Here is a 15,801-nt window from a genome sequence, read left to right as displayed (position 1 = left end):
TGCTGTTTCCTGCAGGAGGGAGAAGAGCGGAAAAAAGTGAAACTCCACCCTCCACCTCTGCCTCCCGCCCCCGGGGCCAAAGTACAAAGGGAGGAGGAAGAAGGGAACGGGGTCCGAGCTGTTGAGGCCAAAGGCACCAGCCCGAGAAGAGGTAGCTTCAGCTCAATTGGAGCTCAATTTGGGGGCTTTTCTCTTCACCTCTTGTGCCTGAAGACGCAACCGGAGCCCAGGCGCTGACCCTGACAGGCCCCACCTTACAGTAGGCGGGCGCTGGAGCCAGGTTCCCAGGACTACTTTGGGATTGAGGGACTCTCTGCCGCTCCAACTCAGCCATGGTGAGGCGCCGGAGGCCAGGGGGCCCCACCCCTCCAGCCTGACCACACTGCCCTCGGTGCCCTCCTTCAGAAGCCCGAGATGCGGGGGGCCGGGAGGCGACACTCCTGGCTCCCCAGAGAAGCGTGGGTCTGGGGCTGAGGACCAGGGCCCTTATGCCCAAGTTCCGGCACTAGGGCCTCAGAAGCCGGCGGGGGTAGAGACCACGGGCACCCGAAGAAAGTCCCCCATACATTCCAACGCTGGCTCCCAGCCATGGAGCCCTTGAAGAACCTCTTCCTCAAGAGCCCGCTGGGGTCATGGAATGGCAATGGCAGTGGGGGCGGCGGGGGTAGTGGTGGAGTCCGGCCGGAGGGGTCCCCGAAGGCAGCAGCAGCTTATGCCAACCCTGTTTGGACAGCCCTGTTCGACTATGAGCCCAATGGGCAGGATGAGCTGGCCCTGAGGAAGGGCGACCGTGTGGAGGTGCTGTCCCGGGATGCAGCCATCTCGGGAGATGAGGGCTGGTGGGCGGGCCAGGTGGGTGGCCAGGTGGGCATCTTTCCATCCAACTATGTGTCTCGGGGTGGAGGCCCACCCCCTTGTGAGGTGGCCAGCTTCCAGGAGCTGCGACTGGAAGAGGTGATCGGCATCGGTGGCTTCGGCAAGGTCTACCGTGGCAGCTGGCGAGGGGAGCTGGTGGCTGTGAAAGCAGCCCGCCAGGATCCCGACGAGGACATCAGTGTAACCGCTGAGAGCGTTCGACAGGAGGCCCGGCTCTTTGCCATGCTGGCACATCCCAACATCATTGCCCTGAAAGCTGTGTGCCTGGAGGAGCCCAACCTCTGCCTAGTGATGGAGTACGCAGCTGGTGGGCCCCTCAGCCGTGCCCTGGCTGGTCGGCGTGTGCCCCCCCACGTGCTGGTCAACTGGGCTGTGCAGATCGCCCGAGGGATGCACTACCTACACTGTGAGGCTCTGGTGCCCGTGATCCACCGAGACCTGAAGTCCAACAACAGTGAGTTTCAGGGGGCATAAAATGGGAATGGGGAGGCCAGGGGCATTGCCCAGCCAAGGCCCAGGTGCACACACTTCCTCCTAACTCTTAGTTAAGCCTAGCTGGGTAGATGTGGGAGTCAAGAGCTCCTTCCGAAAAGGAGTATTGGATATAAAGGGATAACCAGAGCCTATCGGTGACCCCAAAACGGGAATCCCAGGCACCTGGCAGTTCTGCCTCTGTTCTAGAAGTTCATGATCCCAGCCTGCAGCTGCAGTTTGGACAAGCTAAAACAAAAACAAAAACAACAAAAAACCCAGCTCTCTCAGGTGGGCCATCAGCATCCTGCCTAACCGTGGTCACCACCTCAGGGAAGTCCCCTGGAGGCTGCTACTCCCAGCCTTCCCCTTTCCTGAAATTCACAAACTTGGTGTTGCTGCTCTCCCCTTCCCTTGGGCAGCTCTTCCAGGCTAGAGATCTCAGAAGGGAAGACCCTCCTCCCTGCTTGGTGATCAAGGCTGGTCCATCCCACTCTTCCTGACTACAGGGTCACACGTTGATGACTTTGAGCCTCGGTTTCAGCCTCCCTAAAAAGCGTGATGAGGCCAGAGCAGCTCGATGGCCTTGGAAAGCCCTGACACAGGATGCCCAACAGGCAGTGGGTCCTCAGCCAGTGATAGAGAGTAGATATTTCTGACAGGCTGGCAGAGGGTATCAGGCAGTAGGCCTGGGAGTGCCTAGCGAAGGGAGACTCCATCTCTCGCCATCTGAGACTCCCATTCATAGGAGTTACTGTAGGCCAAAGACAAGTTAGTGACAGGTTCAGACGGCTTCCTGAAGTGGGCAGGTTTCAAGCCAGTCCAAAACAGGCAGCATTTAGTGAGGTACTTGGTTGGGTGTCTGGGCAGGGCCTGACCACAGTACAGGCTCAGAGGCAGAATCCAGCAATGTGGGAGCACCAGGACCTGGGTCTCCTGGAGCAGAGGGCACAAGCTGGGAAGCGGTGCTCAGTGGGGTGACGGAGAGGAAAAGCGTGGCGATCTTAGAGGGATCAGCACTGAGCCTCTTGGCCTTGGTGTAATGTAAAGCAGGGGCTGGAGGAAAACAGCAGCAGAACCAGTGATATTCAAGTTCTTGCCAGAGCTGAGCGCCTCCCAATCATCCACAGAGCAGCGTGAGTCCCAGCCACTACCAAGGGACCCCACTCCCTGCACTAGCCTGAGGGGGATTCCCCAAAGGCCCAGGGGGTGGGGGCTCCTGTCTTCTGTTTTTCCTCCGTTCTCTTTCCAGAAAAAAATGGAACAATAGTCCAGGCCCCTGCTCCCCGCCCTTCACACCGCTTCCTGTGTTTCCTGCTGCCCCTGGGCTGGCTTCCTGCCCCAGCTCCAGCCCCTGTTCCCTCCCTGGCCCAGCTGCCTGCAGGGGAGGAAAAGCTGGGGGTGGAGGGGTTTCAGGAGAGGAAGGAGCCAGGGATTGCCCCCCCTCCCAGCCCTGGCCCTAGTTCCCCTGCCTCCCTCCCAGAGTCTTGGTGGTGGTAAAGGGCAGGCAAGGTGCCCTCAGCCTCTGGCATCCAACTTCACAGACCCGGGCCTAGGCCCAAGTTGCTGTCTGTGGGATTGGGGTGGGGGGAGTCCCAGGGCTTGGGGGGGGGCTCAGGCAGTAAACAATGGCATGATTTTCCTGGACAATGGGGGCCTTGTGAGAAAGCCTGGCTGGGAGAGAAGGGGGAATTCTCTAAGCCCACGAGTCACAGGACTGACCAGCCAGCCCGGCCTGGACCTGACCTCCCCCAATTTGCCCCCAAAGAACACCCCCCCCCAAGTTAGTGCAAGCCTCCTAGAAAGGAGAAGTAGGGACCATGAGAGGGAAGAGGAAGAGGTGTGAGCTGGCCAGGCTACTCCCTAGCCTGACAAAGGCTAGGAGGGGGTGGGGGACAGTAAGGAGGCGACTGTGAAGCTTGCCCAAGGCCTGGGCTTTCTAGCCCTCACTGGGTGGCCGCTGACCTCCCATGCCCAAGGTCTCACTCAGACATCAGAACAGTAACTTAGGTTGTGAGAAATTCAGGACCCAAGCAAGGTGCAAAACAACCTGGAGGGAAAGCTGGGGATGCAGAGTAGAGAGTTGGGAGGTTGCAGAATGGCCACAGATCCTGAGACTGGGTGAGCAGCTGCCTCTTTCTGAAATTCAGATTCCCCAGCAAAAGGAGGGAGCTTGACTCCCCTGCCTGAGAAAATAAATGGTGCCCAAAGTGCTTTACCTGTCTGTGGGCCCCCCAGGTGGCCAGAGAGCAGGTTAAAGGCAGTAGGAGCTCAGTGGAGGGCTGGGTCCTGGCTCCAGAGAGAACTGTGCTCTGCATCCTGCCCCAGCCTGTTGCAGTTGCTCCTGAGGGGAGCTTGCACAGGCCCAGCAGTGGTCCCCACGGCTTCTGCAGCCTGACCGGGGCTGGAGGCTGGAAGTTAGGATTAAGGGTGGAGAGGAAGGAGGAGACACTGACAGGAGTGAGCACTGAATCTCTAAGGCAAATGACAGTGCAAGCAGCCTGCCATCTGTCTGTCCCCAGGTTAAAGAAGGCTTTTAAGTGTCTGAACTAGTCTAAGACTCCTGACAACCCTGTGAGATAGGTTAGTGTCGTTCTGTGCTTTATCTATACCAGACTCGATCTCAGTGCAGAAGAGGAGCAGGTGGATTTCAAGACTATCCTCTGAATTAGGAGAAATTGAGAGAAAGTCTGCTGGGTGTGGGGGCCAAATAAACACTGTACTAGGTAGAGCATATCACTGCTGTCTCACCTAGCATTCCATGTTTAAAAGATGCCATCCAGGAGTGGGGCTGGCGCCTGGAAGAGATGGAGGCAGCCCAGGGGTAGTGAGGAGTCTGAGCTCTGAAGGGCACTAGCGTCAAAGCAGCCGAGAATGGGAGAGAGGCTGCAGGAAGACAGTCGGGCAGCAGAGGCCCTGGGAAGGGAGGGTTTGGGAAGGGCTTAGCAGTACCAAATCACCCATGAAGCTGCAGGGCTTGGACAGCAGTGGAAACAGGGGTTCTGGACTCTGGCTTTCAAAGAATACCTGTTCTGACACCTCCTCTGAGAAGCCCTCTCTGACTTACTTGGCCACATAGGTGCCCTTCCCCTTGCCCTCACACTCAGTACCTGTCACACCGCCATTGCAGCCCTGACATCTTGTGCAGGAGAGCTGAAGGCTGTGCCCAACACACGTTCAAAGCAGACGATGCTGCTCACTCTGATGGGCCCTTCGGACCCTGGAGAGTCTGACTCTGTCCTGCTGCTCTGAAACTGCTCACTTGAGCTCATTATTTTTCGTTGGTGGTGGTGGTGGTTTTTTTGTTTGGTTTGGTTTGGTTTTTGAGACAGGGATTATCTGGGTAGCTTTGGCTGTCCTGGAACCCACTCTGTAGACCAGGCTGGCCATGAACTCACAGAGATCTGCCTGCCTCTGCCTCCCGAGTGCTGGGATTAAAAGTGTGCACCACTACTGCTGCTTGAGCTGTTTTTATCCTGGCAAAAGATTTCTAAGTTGCTGCCTCTCCTCTTCTTTCTGAGAGTGGTGGCCACACTCGGATCAAAACCAAACAGCCCTGCTAAGTCTGACTAAGAACAATCACTGTCCGCGTCCCGCCCCCCCCCCCACGCCTTCCCTTCATACCCAGCTCCCTCTGTAGATACCCTTTGCAGTCTTCTGCTGTGAGAGGCTGTGATTGTCGCGGTACTGTGGGCTCCAGGACCTGCAGGCCTTCTTCGCTCACTGAGCGCTTCCCTCCTACTCCCCAGCCTAGCTTTCAGTTCACACTCCTGCTTTAACAAAGTGGAAAGACACAGGTTTCTCTCTGTTTTTGTTTTTCTGACACAGGGTTTCTCTGTGTAACAGCCTTGGCTGGCTGTCCTGGAACTCATATATCCGCCTGCCTCTGCTTCCTGAGTGCTGGGATTAAAGACTTGTGCCACCTTGCCTGACTCAGATTTTTCTTGAAAGAAGAGCCACCAACACTGAGAACCTACCACATTAGTTTTTATTCCATTTGGTGCAGGAAAAAGCTACAACATTAGCTCTGGAGCCATAGGCTGAATGGAATCTCAATTTGCTATGACCTTGAGCAAGACATTTCCCTACCTGTAAAATGGGAATAATTCCTACTTGATTGTTTAATTTGGTTTAGTTTGGCTTGTTTATTTTAGTTAGAAATAAGTATAAAAATTTGGCCTCTAGCATTCTGAGGAGGAGAAGCTGCAGCTTAGAAACCCCTTGCCAGCAAATGTGTTGTCATCTCTTCAGTCTCACCCCAGCTGTGAGCTCCTCATCAGTTCCCTCTGTGTCCATTCCTGGCCAGGACGCCTCTCAGATGTGTGTGCCACGCTCTCCCTCTTTCGCACCCACAGCCCTGCTCTACTTCTTCCCCAGTTCTGCTGCTGCAGCCCATCGAGGGCGACGACATGGAGCAAAAGGCCCTAAAGATCACTGACTTTGGCCTCGCCAGAGAGTGGCACAAAACTACACAAATGAGTGCTGCGGGGACCTATGCTTGGATGGCTCCCGAGGTTATCAAGGCCTCCACCTTCTCAAAGGGCAGCGATGTCTGGAGGTACAGCCTGGGTTGGGACCGGACGGTCTGGGGTAGGAGGGCAGAGGGTGAGAAGGGGTGCTTAAGACTAGGGGTGGACAAGCTGAAGCTGGAAGAACCCCAAACTATTTCATTACTCCCTGCTTTGGAGTGAAGAGAACACACAAATCCCTTGTCTCCCTACAGCTTTGGGGTGCTGCTGTGGGAACTGCTGACTGGGGAAGTGCCCTACCGTGGTATAGACTGTCTCGCCGTAGCCTATGGTGTGGCTGTCAACAAGCTAACACTGCCCATCCCATCGACCTGCCCCGAGCCCTTCGCACAACTCATGGCCGGTAAGAGGACAAGCTAGGCAGGTGAGGGAAAACTTCCTAGTCCCAGACACACATACCCACAGACTCTTACTTTGCCCCATTAGACTGCTGGGCACAGGACCCCCACCGCAGGCCCGACTTCGCCTCCATCCTGCAGCAGCTGGAGGCACTAGAGGCGCAGGTCCTACGGGAGATGCCACGGGACTCCTTCCATTCCATGCAGGAGGGCTGGAAACGCGAGATCCAAGGCCTCTTTGATGAACTGCGGGCCAAGGAAAAGGTGGGAAGACTCCAGGAACACAAGATGGGGCCGAGGATGAGGTGGGAGGTCTGGGTCAATGATTGGCTGACCCCGCCCCCTTCACTGTCCGGCGCACAGGAACTACTGAGCCGCGAAGAGGAGCTAACGCGCGCAGCGCGCGAGCAGCGGTCGCAGGCGGAGCAGCTGCGGCGGCGCGAGCACCTGCTGGCCCAGTGGGAGCTGGAGGTGTTTGAGCGCGAGCTGACGCTGCTGCTACAGCAGGTAGACCGAGAGCGGCCGCACGTGCGCCGCCGCCGCGGCACCTTCAAGCGGAGCAAGCTGCGGGCGCGCGACGGCGGAGAACGTATCAGCATGCCCCTGGGTAAGGGGCGGGGCTCCGGGACGCCTCGCTGCCATTGGCTGTGGGTGGCAGGGGGTGTGGTCAGGCTTGTCTGCTGGCCGCTTTGGGATTGGTTTGGGGTATTGGCGTCCTGACCAGCTGGAAGGCTAGCATAGGGAGGGGTTTATTTTGGGGTTTGCTTGGTTTTTTTTCTTTCGGGCGGGTCCTGACGGGAATATTTGCATGTCCAGCTGCTAGTGGCTGCCAAGGGTGCTCCAGAAAGTTCTCAGAAGGACTAGAGGGTGGGTCTGGCCTGCCTGCCTGGTAAACTTTTACTACCTGTTAGTCCTAGTGATGGGGGTCAACCACTCAGCTCTCTTTACCGAAGGCCTCGAGGCAGGAATGCAGTCAAGCACACAGCCACTGTTGCCACTAAGCCTGCCAAGGGCCCCTGAGATTTTGAGTGCTTCCTCTTCACAAACCTGCACCTGCCCTCTCTTTTTCCAAATCCCAGATTTCAAACACCGCATCACTGTGCAGGCCTCTCCAGGCCTTGACCGGAGGAGAAATGTCTTCGAGGTTGGGGCCGGGGACTCGCCCACTTTCCCTCGGTTCCGAGCCATCCAGTGTAAGAAACTTGTTCTGCCCTGCCTTCCCTACACCCCGTAAAACTCCCTGTCTGGAAGTGAATCGGCCTTCCCTCACTTTCTTCCCTCATCACACCCTGTTCCTCTGCTTCCAGGCTTCCCTCCTGTTGTCTAGACTTTTACTTAAGTTCTCTGCACACCCCGCCCCTAATACTTCTCTTCTCCCGTCAAGTAATTATATAATATTATGATTTGGGGGTTTTGTTTTGTTTTTGAGACAGAACCTTAACTTCGATTCACCCGAGTACCAAGAAAAGGCCTATACTACCACACTCGATTCCTTTTTTTTTTTTGAGACAGGGTTTCTTTGTGTAACTAACAGCCTTGGCTGTCCCAGAATTTACTGTGTAGACCAGGCTGGCCTTGAACGCTCTTCCTTCCACTGCTTCTTCATACAGTCTTTATTTTCCTGAATGCTATGCAAATATTAACTCAGTAATTCTAGTGGATTGCTAAGTGTAGATGAGAAAATTGAAATGAGTAATTTGCCACATGGCCAATAAGTGGCAGAGCAAATATTCAAACTTGAGCAGTTGAAGGGGATTTGCTCACTGCTGACCCAGGGCCTAGTCCCACCTACCCCACCAAAGCCTAGCCCACTCCCCCCATTCTGACTGTTAGGGTGCAGGAGGACATGGATATACTCAGACCCCATGATGTTCCCTTACAGTGGAGCCTGCAGAGTCAGGCCAGACTTGGGGTCGCCAGTCCCCTAGACGTTTAGAAGATTCAAGCAATGGAGAGAGGCGTGCTTGCTGGGCCTGGGGTCCCAGTTCCCCCAAGCCTGGGGAGGCCCAGAATGGGAGGTGAGTGTCTGAGTGTCCCCCAGCCCTGCTTTTCTTTAGTCCTGAGACTCAAAGCATGCCTTCGTTGCCTCTCCCTCTCCAGAAGAAGGTCCCGCATGGATGAAGCCACGTGGTACCTGGATTCCGAGGATTCATCCCCACTAGGATCTCCTTCTGCTCCCCCAACACTCAACGGTGAGTAACTTTGTCTCCCCTGGTGGATCTTTGGTTTTGTTTTGTTATTTGAGACAGGATTTCTCTGTAGCTTTGGAGCCTGTCCTGGAACTAGCTCTTGTAGACCATGCTAGCCTTGACCTCACAGAGATCCACCTGCCTCTTCCTGAGTGAGTGCTGGGATTAAAGGTGTGTGCCGCCACCACACGGCTCCCTTATCGGATCTTGCTTAATTCTTTCTGTGGGCCTTGGGTGGACTTTGAGAAGCCAGCAGCAGAAATGGAATCCTGCCTTGAAAGCTCTCACTCATGACCAGAAAGGTAAAGCTGAAGCTGCGCGGAGCCAGACCTAGAGCCCAGGTCTCCTGTTCTGGTCTCCAGAACCACAAAAGTAGACTTACCCAAGGCCTTGGGGCTTCTAGAGACTAGCCCTCCTGCTTAGGACTTTAGCAGCCCTGCACAGCACTGTAACCTCAACAGGTTCCAGGAAGGACAAGAAGCAGGGAATGGTTTCTTCCATTTGGTGCCCGAAGAGGTGGAGCCACACTGATGGCTTCCACAGTGCTTTTCAGAGTGGAGAGCCCATGGGTAAAGAGGAGGATAGTAAGACAAGGCAAGAAGAGATCTGGGACCCCCATCTACATCTAGGGAAGTTCAGGACTTCTGTTGTCTGTGACAATAATGGCCTCACTGTGAGGCGAACGACATATCTAACCTGTGGGTGAGGAGAACCATTATTCTCCCCATTTTAGATACAAGGAAGTTGAGGCTCCAAGAGGGACGTAAGCTACCTCAAATCCCCAGCTAAGGATGCTAACCGCGGGAAGCTGTGGCTTCCATATTCTCAGCTGGCTTCCTGGGACGCTTTTCTTCTATACAAACTGCTTAGGAAGCTAATTGGGGCTCCAACACCAGAGGGAAGAGGGCTCAGCTCAACACTACCCAGATTCCACAGAGCCAAGAAAGTTGTGGTTGTCTATGGGGCCCTATGCCAACCTAGGGACCATCACAGGGATCCCAGCCGTACCTGCTGCATGCAGCAGAATGTAGACCTTATTTTAATGGCTCTGAGACTAGAGCCCTGTTCACCAAATTGTGCCCGTTAGCTGTGCCCTTCACAGTTAGCACCCACACACATAGCCATCACCTCCTTCTACTGTGTCTGTAACAATAACAGCGAATATTCATCGGCTTTCTCCTGTCTGCTAAGTAGATACTGGCTCCCTTTTACAGAGGAGAAAACTGAGGCACAGAAAGTTAAGTGGTCTGTTGTGCGGCCCTGGCAGAAGAGGGATTTGAATGCGGGTTGATCAGGCTCTGGAGTCTGGCTCTTGGGCTCCCCTCTACTAGTTTTTTGCTTTTTGTTGTTGTTTGTTTTTTGTGGTTTTCCGAGGTTTCTCTGTGTAGCCTTGGCTGTCTTGGAACTCTCTTTGTAGACCAGGCTGGCCTTGAACTCAGAAATCTGCCTTCTGCTTCCTGAGTGCTGAGATTAAAGGTGTGTGCTACCTTACCTGGTTGTACACTGTATGTATGCATTACCTGTGAACACAAGAGGAAAAAGGGCATTGAATCCCCTGAAACTGAAGTTACTGATGGCTGTGAACCCCGTTTGGGTACTGAGAACCGAACCCAGGTCCTCTGGAAGAGCAGCTGGCGGTCCTGACCCCTGAGCCATCTCTCCAGCCCCTCATTTCGCTCTAGCCACAGCAGCCTACAGTTAACTGTTGTTTGAGGGTTGAACTGAAAACAGGAAAACTAGGGGGATTAAATTTGTTTTTCTAGAATGTACCAGGCCAGAGGACCAAAGGAGAATTTGAAGGCCTCTAAACCCAGGTGTAGGTCAGATCAGTCCTTGTCCATGCTGCCAGGCCCTTTGGCCATGACTTCCCTGAGTTCCCAGAGGAAGGGACACAAGACTTAGATCCCACACCTCTCCCGCTGGTCGCTCTTTGTGAGAGGAAACTACCACCCCAGCCTAATGGCTGACCAAGCATGTCGTTCCCTAGCTCAAGCATGGACTCCTGCATCCATCTGGGTCTATGAGAAAAGTGTATGACCTTTGACCTTCCAAGCACATCAGAAAGCTGGCTGAGAAGGAATGGAGTGTCATAGAGGGTTCACACTCAGGACATCTCATGCATAGACCACTAGCAGGACTCCCTACATGGAGGTCCTGGTCAGAGTTTCTCTTTGATAGCCAGGAGGCAGCCTACAATGACAGAAAACTGCCTAAAGGGTATTGCCAGGAGCCACTCACCAGCTCAAAACCCCTTGGAAGCAAGTTTACCGTCGTCTCCAGGTCAAGTGTATCTTGCTGTCTTCTCCTAAATAGCAGAGTTGCTAACTCTGACATTCAGGAGCTTAGAGGCAAATTTAAATCCTATGCAAGTTACTTTGGACAAGTTGCTTAACTCTGGGGACCTGTGTTTCTCAGAGCCGACGTCAGGAACTTCCACTCACCCTGCTGGGTCCCAGTCTCTACTCTCACTTCCCTATTTTCATTATTCTCTTGCTTATTTTATTTTTTTTATTTTTTTTTATTTTTAAGACAGGGTTTCTCCGTAGTTTTTGGTGCCTGTCCTGGAATTAGCTCTTGTAGACCAGGCTGGCCTCACAGGGATCCACCTGGCTCTGCCTCCCGAGTGCTGGGATTAAAGGCGTGCGCCACCACTGCCCGGCTTCTCTTGCTTATTTTAATACTTTTAGATTCTTTTTTACCTTTTTGTTTGTTTGTTTTTTGTTTTGATTTTCAAGACAGGGTTGAAAATCCTGTAGCTTTGGAGCCTGTCCTGGAACACGCTTTGTAGACCAGGCTGGCCTCAAACTCACAGAGATCCGCCTGCCTCTCCCTCCCAAATGCTGGGATTAAAGTCACGCTTCACCGCCACCAAGGCCGCCACTGCTGCCACAACCCACCCAGCTCTTTTTTACATTTCTATTACTATTTTCTTCCCAGGGATCCATTGCCCTCTACTGGCCTCTGCAAGCACCAGGCATGTGCAGTAGTGCACAGATGTACGTGCAGCCAAAATACTCATACAAATAAAATATTTTTAAAAAAGAAGATTCCCTGGGCCAAGAGAACTCCAAGCTAAATCCTGTTCACAGCAGAAGCTCTCATTTCCCAGCCTATATTTCTTTCTCTAGCCAACCCAGATCTCTAGACTATTCAGCTACTGGTCTGGCACAAAGAGGAAGGACAAGGGATTAGAGCAGGGAGGCTTTGATGATGACTTTGAGGACAGCTGGCTAGGAGAGAGAGCAAGGGTCCCTTGCAGGAAGTCACAGCTACTGAGGAATGGGCTGTTCTTCTTGGAAGATAGCTTCTACATCAGCTGCTTCCAGACTTGCCCCAGACCCTTTCCCTTTGGCAGAGTGTAATGTGTGTGATGGGGAGGTTCCAGGTTCTGCAGAACGGCAGGAGCTGCTCTACACACAAAGCCGAGGAAGATGGCAGTGGGAAGCAAACTTGGTTCTTGTTCCACGGCCACTGAGGGATCCCCAGGATGCTCACCCAGCAGATGTATTCCCCTCAATCTGACCCGTGTCACTACTGCCCATAGGTAACCCTCCACGGCCTAGCCCAGAGCCAGAGGAAGCGCGGCGGCCTGGACCCACAGAGCGGGGCAATAGCTCCGGGACTCCCAAGCTGATCCAACGCGCACTGCTGCGGGGCACTGCTCTGCTGGCCTCTCTGGGTCTGGGCCGTGACCTGCAGCCTCCAGGAGGCCTGAGCCGTGAACGTGGGGAGCCCCCACCAGCACCACCCCCTGCACAGATGCCCTCACCCTGCCCAGCCGAGCCGCCCTCCACCCCACTCATCCGTCTGTCACCTACAACACCTGATGCCCGTGGCCCACCCACCCCTGTACCCTTATTGCTGGACCTAGGTGTTCCTTCTGGCCAGCCGTCAGCCAAGAGCCCTCGGCGGGAAGAGACACGTGGTAAGTGTCCCTAAGACTGAGGGCAAGATAGAGGCGGGGAGTGACTAGGAACTCAGAGGATCTCAGACAGCTGCAGGGAACCCAAACCAGATCCTTGGGCCCTGGGCCCACTGATAGAGCTCTAGGTTCAACTGTGAAGAAATGGGCCCCTCCCTAATAGTGACAGACTCCTATTGATTAGTTGAGCCAAATACTATAACCATTCTGTAGAGAGGTTATTACATTAAATTATAATCAAGCATTTTTTTCAATTAATTTATTTTTATTTTATGTGCATTGGCTGGTGTTATGTCTGTTGAGAGTGCTTGATCCCCTGGAACTGGAATCAGACAGTTGTGAGCTGCCATGTGGGCTCTGGAAGTTGAACCTGAGTGCTGGAAGAACAGCCAATGCTCCTAACCTCTGAGCCATCTCTCCAGCCTCATATCAAACATTCTTACCCAGTTTTTAGATGAATTATTTTGTTCGATTGTTTGAAGCAGGGTCTACCTATGTAGCCCAGGCTGGCCTCAACTCCCAGCCCTCCGGTCTCAGCATCCTAAGTTCTGCCGTGACAGACATACACCACCATGCTAGACTAGCTAAGGAAATTCATTTATTTTTACATTTATTCATTGTGGGGGCACACATGCCAAAGTGCAAATATGGATGACAGCTATCAGGAGCCAGTTCTCTCCTTCCACCACCTGGGTTCCAGAGTTTGAACTCAGGTCGTTAGTCTTGGAGGCAGACACTGTTAACCAAGCTGTCTGACCAGCTTAGATGAGGAAATGTTAGGGAATACAGAGATGTAGATGTAAAAGCTCAGGACTCCCACAGCTAGTAAGTCGCCCAGCCCAGAGGGGTCTAGGACAGCCTGGTTCTGAAACACTGTAATGAACAGACACATCATGGAGCATGAAAGAGCCTTATACATAGCTCACAGTATAGCTAGAAGCTCAGGCCAGAGCAGGGCAGTACCTTCTGGGGACACCTAGGAATTTGTAGATGTCTAACCATGTACCCCTTCAAACCTCCACAGGAAGAACTGTCTCACCCCCACCAGGAATATCACGCTCGGCTCCTGGTACCCCTGGAACCCCTCGATCACCACCCTTGGGTCTCATCAGCCGACCTCGGCCCTCACCACTCCGTAGCCGTATTGACCCGTGGAGCTTTGTATCAGCTGGGCCACGGCCTTCACCCCTGCCCTCTCCACAGCCTGCGCCCCGACGGGCACCTTGGACCTTATTCCCAGACTCAGATCCCTTCTGGGACTCCCCACCTGCCAACCCCTTCCGGGGAGGCTCCCAGGACTGCAGGACGCAGACCAAAGACATAGGTGCTCAGGCCCCATGGGCACCAGAAGCAGGACCTTGAGTGGGCCAGGCCACACCCCCACGCTCCAGCTGCCTTAAAGGAGGCATAGCATACACTGGAAGAGGAGCCCGGCAGGTCTCTGTGGCTGCCTTGGTTTCTCCCAGGGACCCTGACCCCTTGTGGGGGTCAGGAACACTACACTGCACAGAAAGCCTTCACACTGGATGGGGGGCTACACCCCACATACCTACAACCTGTAGGTGCCCTGACTTACCTGCCCCACTGGGGCCTGACACTGTACCTAACTGGTTGGGAGGACCAGAGCCTGTCTCAGGGAATTGCCCCCAGGAGTGGTGCAGGGAGGAGGGGGAGGTACAGGGGAGAGGGGCCGACCTCAGGTGTCACCAGCACTTTTGACCAAGTCCTGTTACTGTGGCCCCTGTCCCCAAGGCCTAGTTCCTGGACCCCCTACCCTGGAGGTTGTAAGAGCCGGGGCTCTCTGGGTGCCTTTCTACTGCCCCAGCCAAGGTTGGGGCCTTGGTCTGGGGAACCAATGAAGCCAAATAAACTCGTAAGCTGTATCCCCAAATGCAGTCTGTCACACTTCTTGAAGGTAATCCAGTGTCCTTGCCTTCATGCCCCTAAAACAATGGGCAGATAAACAGTCTGAGACCAATCTAGAATGCCTTGTACCGCACGCCTCTCCTAGGGCCAAGCCCACCATCTGGGTAATCGGTAAGTGTTCATCTCAGCTCCCTAACATTACACATGCTGATCTCATCTCTTCTCTCACCATGGCCAGGCTTCATCCATTCACAGTTCTACCTGAGCCATTTCTACCATTCAGATGAGGGTTTGTCCTGCTGCTGGCTGGTCCCTGTCCTGTCTTCTGGGCCCAGCTACAATATCATCATCTCTAGGAAAATGCCCAGGTCATGCTTTCCCCAGCCCAGGTAGATTCATGCCCATAGCCCTCCATGAAACATTCTGATGGTTTGTCCTGCGTTTGCCTCTAGTCCGTGGCCTGGGTATAGGCAGAATAAGTGTGCCCACAAGGTATCATGGTGACCCGCCCTGGCATTCTTGACACTACTTTGAGGTTCTGTCTCACCCACTTCCACCAGGGTCCCTCTGTGGTTTATGAGTGAACCCCCCATTCCTTAGGCCAGGGTCCCTCTGTGGTTTATGAGTGACCCCTCCCACTTACTTAGGCCAGGGTCCCTGTGTGGTTTATGAGTGAACCTCCCACTTACACATGGCAGCCATTCCTGGTCTGCGGTCTGGCCAGGCAAGGAGATCCTCAGCAAGAGCTGGGACAGGAAGTTTGGCAACGTCACCTGTCCAGAGGGCTCCTACCTCATTTTCTCCCCAACTATTTCCATCTAAATCTTACAGCTCTTTCCTGCCCTCCGTCTAGACCACCACTGTTCCACCCAGAATACCATAGAATCATCTTTCCGTAGGTCCACTATCCTCAAACACCTACGTCCTCAGACCTTTCCTCATGGTTAGTCTCTTGATTGCTATGACTTTTTTCTTATTTTAATTTTTTATTTAATTTTATTAATTTTGAGACAGGCTTACACTGTAGCCCTAACTGACTTGGAACTCATTATGTAGATCATGTTGGCCTCAAACTCAAAGAGATCTGCCCTTCTGCCTCCCAAGTGCAGGGTTTGAAGGTGTGTGCCACACTCGGCCCTATATGCTTATATATATGATTGTTTGCCTGCATGTATATCTTCACTACAAGTGTGCCTGGTACTGGAGGAGACCAGAAGGGTCAGATCCCCAGGAACTGGAGTTATAGGCAATTGGAAGCTGCCATGTAGGTGCCAGGAATCAAACCCAGGCACTCTGAAAGAGTGACAAGTGCTCCTTAGAGCCAAACCATCTTCCCAGTGCCAGAACTGGCTTTGTTTTGTTTTTCTAGACAGGGGTTCTCTGTGTAGCTCTGGCTGCTCTGGAACTCACTCTGTAGACCACTCTGACCTCAAACTCAAGCCTGCCTCTGCCTCCTGAGGGCTGTGATAAGGCATGCGCCAACACAGTCCAGCTCATAACTGGCTTCTTCTCTGGCTGAAATAGTTACTCCCTTCAAAGAGTTTTCCTGAGAAGCTTGCCCTCTCCCTGGTGGTTTCTCGGCAGATTCTTGTGTGAGCACCAGGAGGGGA

At 53.7% G+C, this 15,801-nt stretch overlaps 1 protein-coding gene across 1 annotated transcript; it reads left to right on the top strand.

Moving 5' to 3' along the window:
* Map3k11 (mitogen-activated protein kinase kinase kinase 11) lies at positions 1-14,216 on the top strand. Its single transcript, XM_048458027.3, has 10 exons — positions 1-1,330; positions 5,725-5,905; positions 6,071-6,219; positions 6,303-6,478; positions 6,578-6,821; positions 7,294-7,407; positions 8,097-8,232; positions 8,315-8,406; positions 11,948-12,328; positions 13,350-14,216. The coding sequence occupies exons 1-10, from the start codon at positions 589-591 to the stop codon at positions 13,685-13,687; spliced, it is 2,553 nt and encodes an 850-aa protein (XP_048313984.3). The 5' UTR covers positions 1-588; the 3' UTR covers positions 13,688-14,216.
* Positions 14,217-15,801: the final 1,585 nt, after the last annotated feature.

The sequence above is a fragment of the Myodes glareolus genome, chromosome 7, assembly GCF_982192425.1.
Source record: "Myodes glareolus chromosome 7, mMyoGla1.1, whole genome shotgun sequence".
Lineage (NCBI taxonomy): Eukaryota > Metazoa > Chordata > Mammalia > Rodentia > Cricetidae > Myodes > Myodes glareolus.
Note: the sequence above shows the minus strand (reverse complement) of the source record. Positions and strands in the feature narration are given on the sequence as shown.

Coding starts and splice junctions, on each gene's coding strand:
- Map3k11 (XM_048458027.3), top strand. CDS start 589: ATGGAGCCCTTGAAGAACCTCTTCCTCAAGAGCCCGCTGGGGTCATGG. Junction 5,906..6,070: donor AAGGGCAGCGATGTCTGGAG/GTACAGCCTGGG, acceptor GTCTCCCTACAG/CTTTGGGGTGCTGCTGTGGG. Junction 6,479..6,577: donor AACTGCGGGCCAAGGAAAAG/GTGGGAAGACTC, acceptor TCCGGCGCACAG/GAACTACTGAGCCGCGAAGA.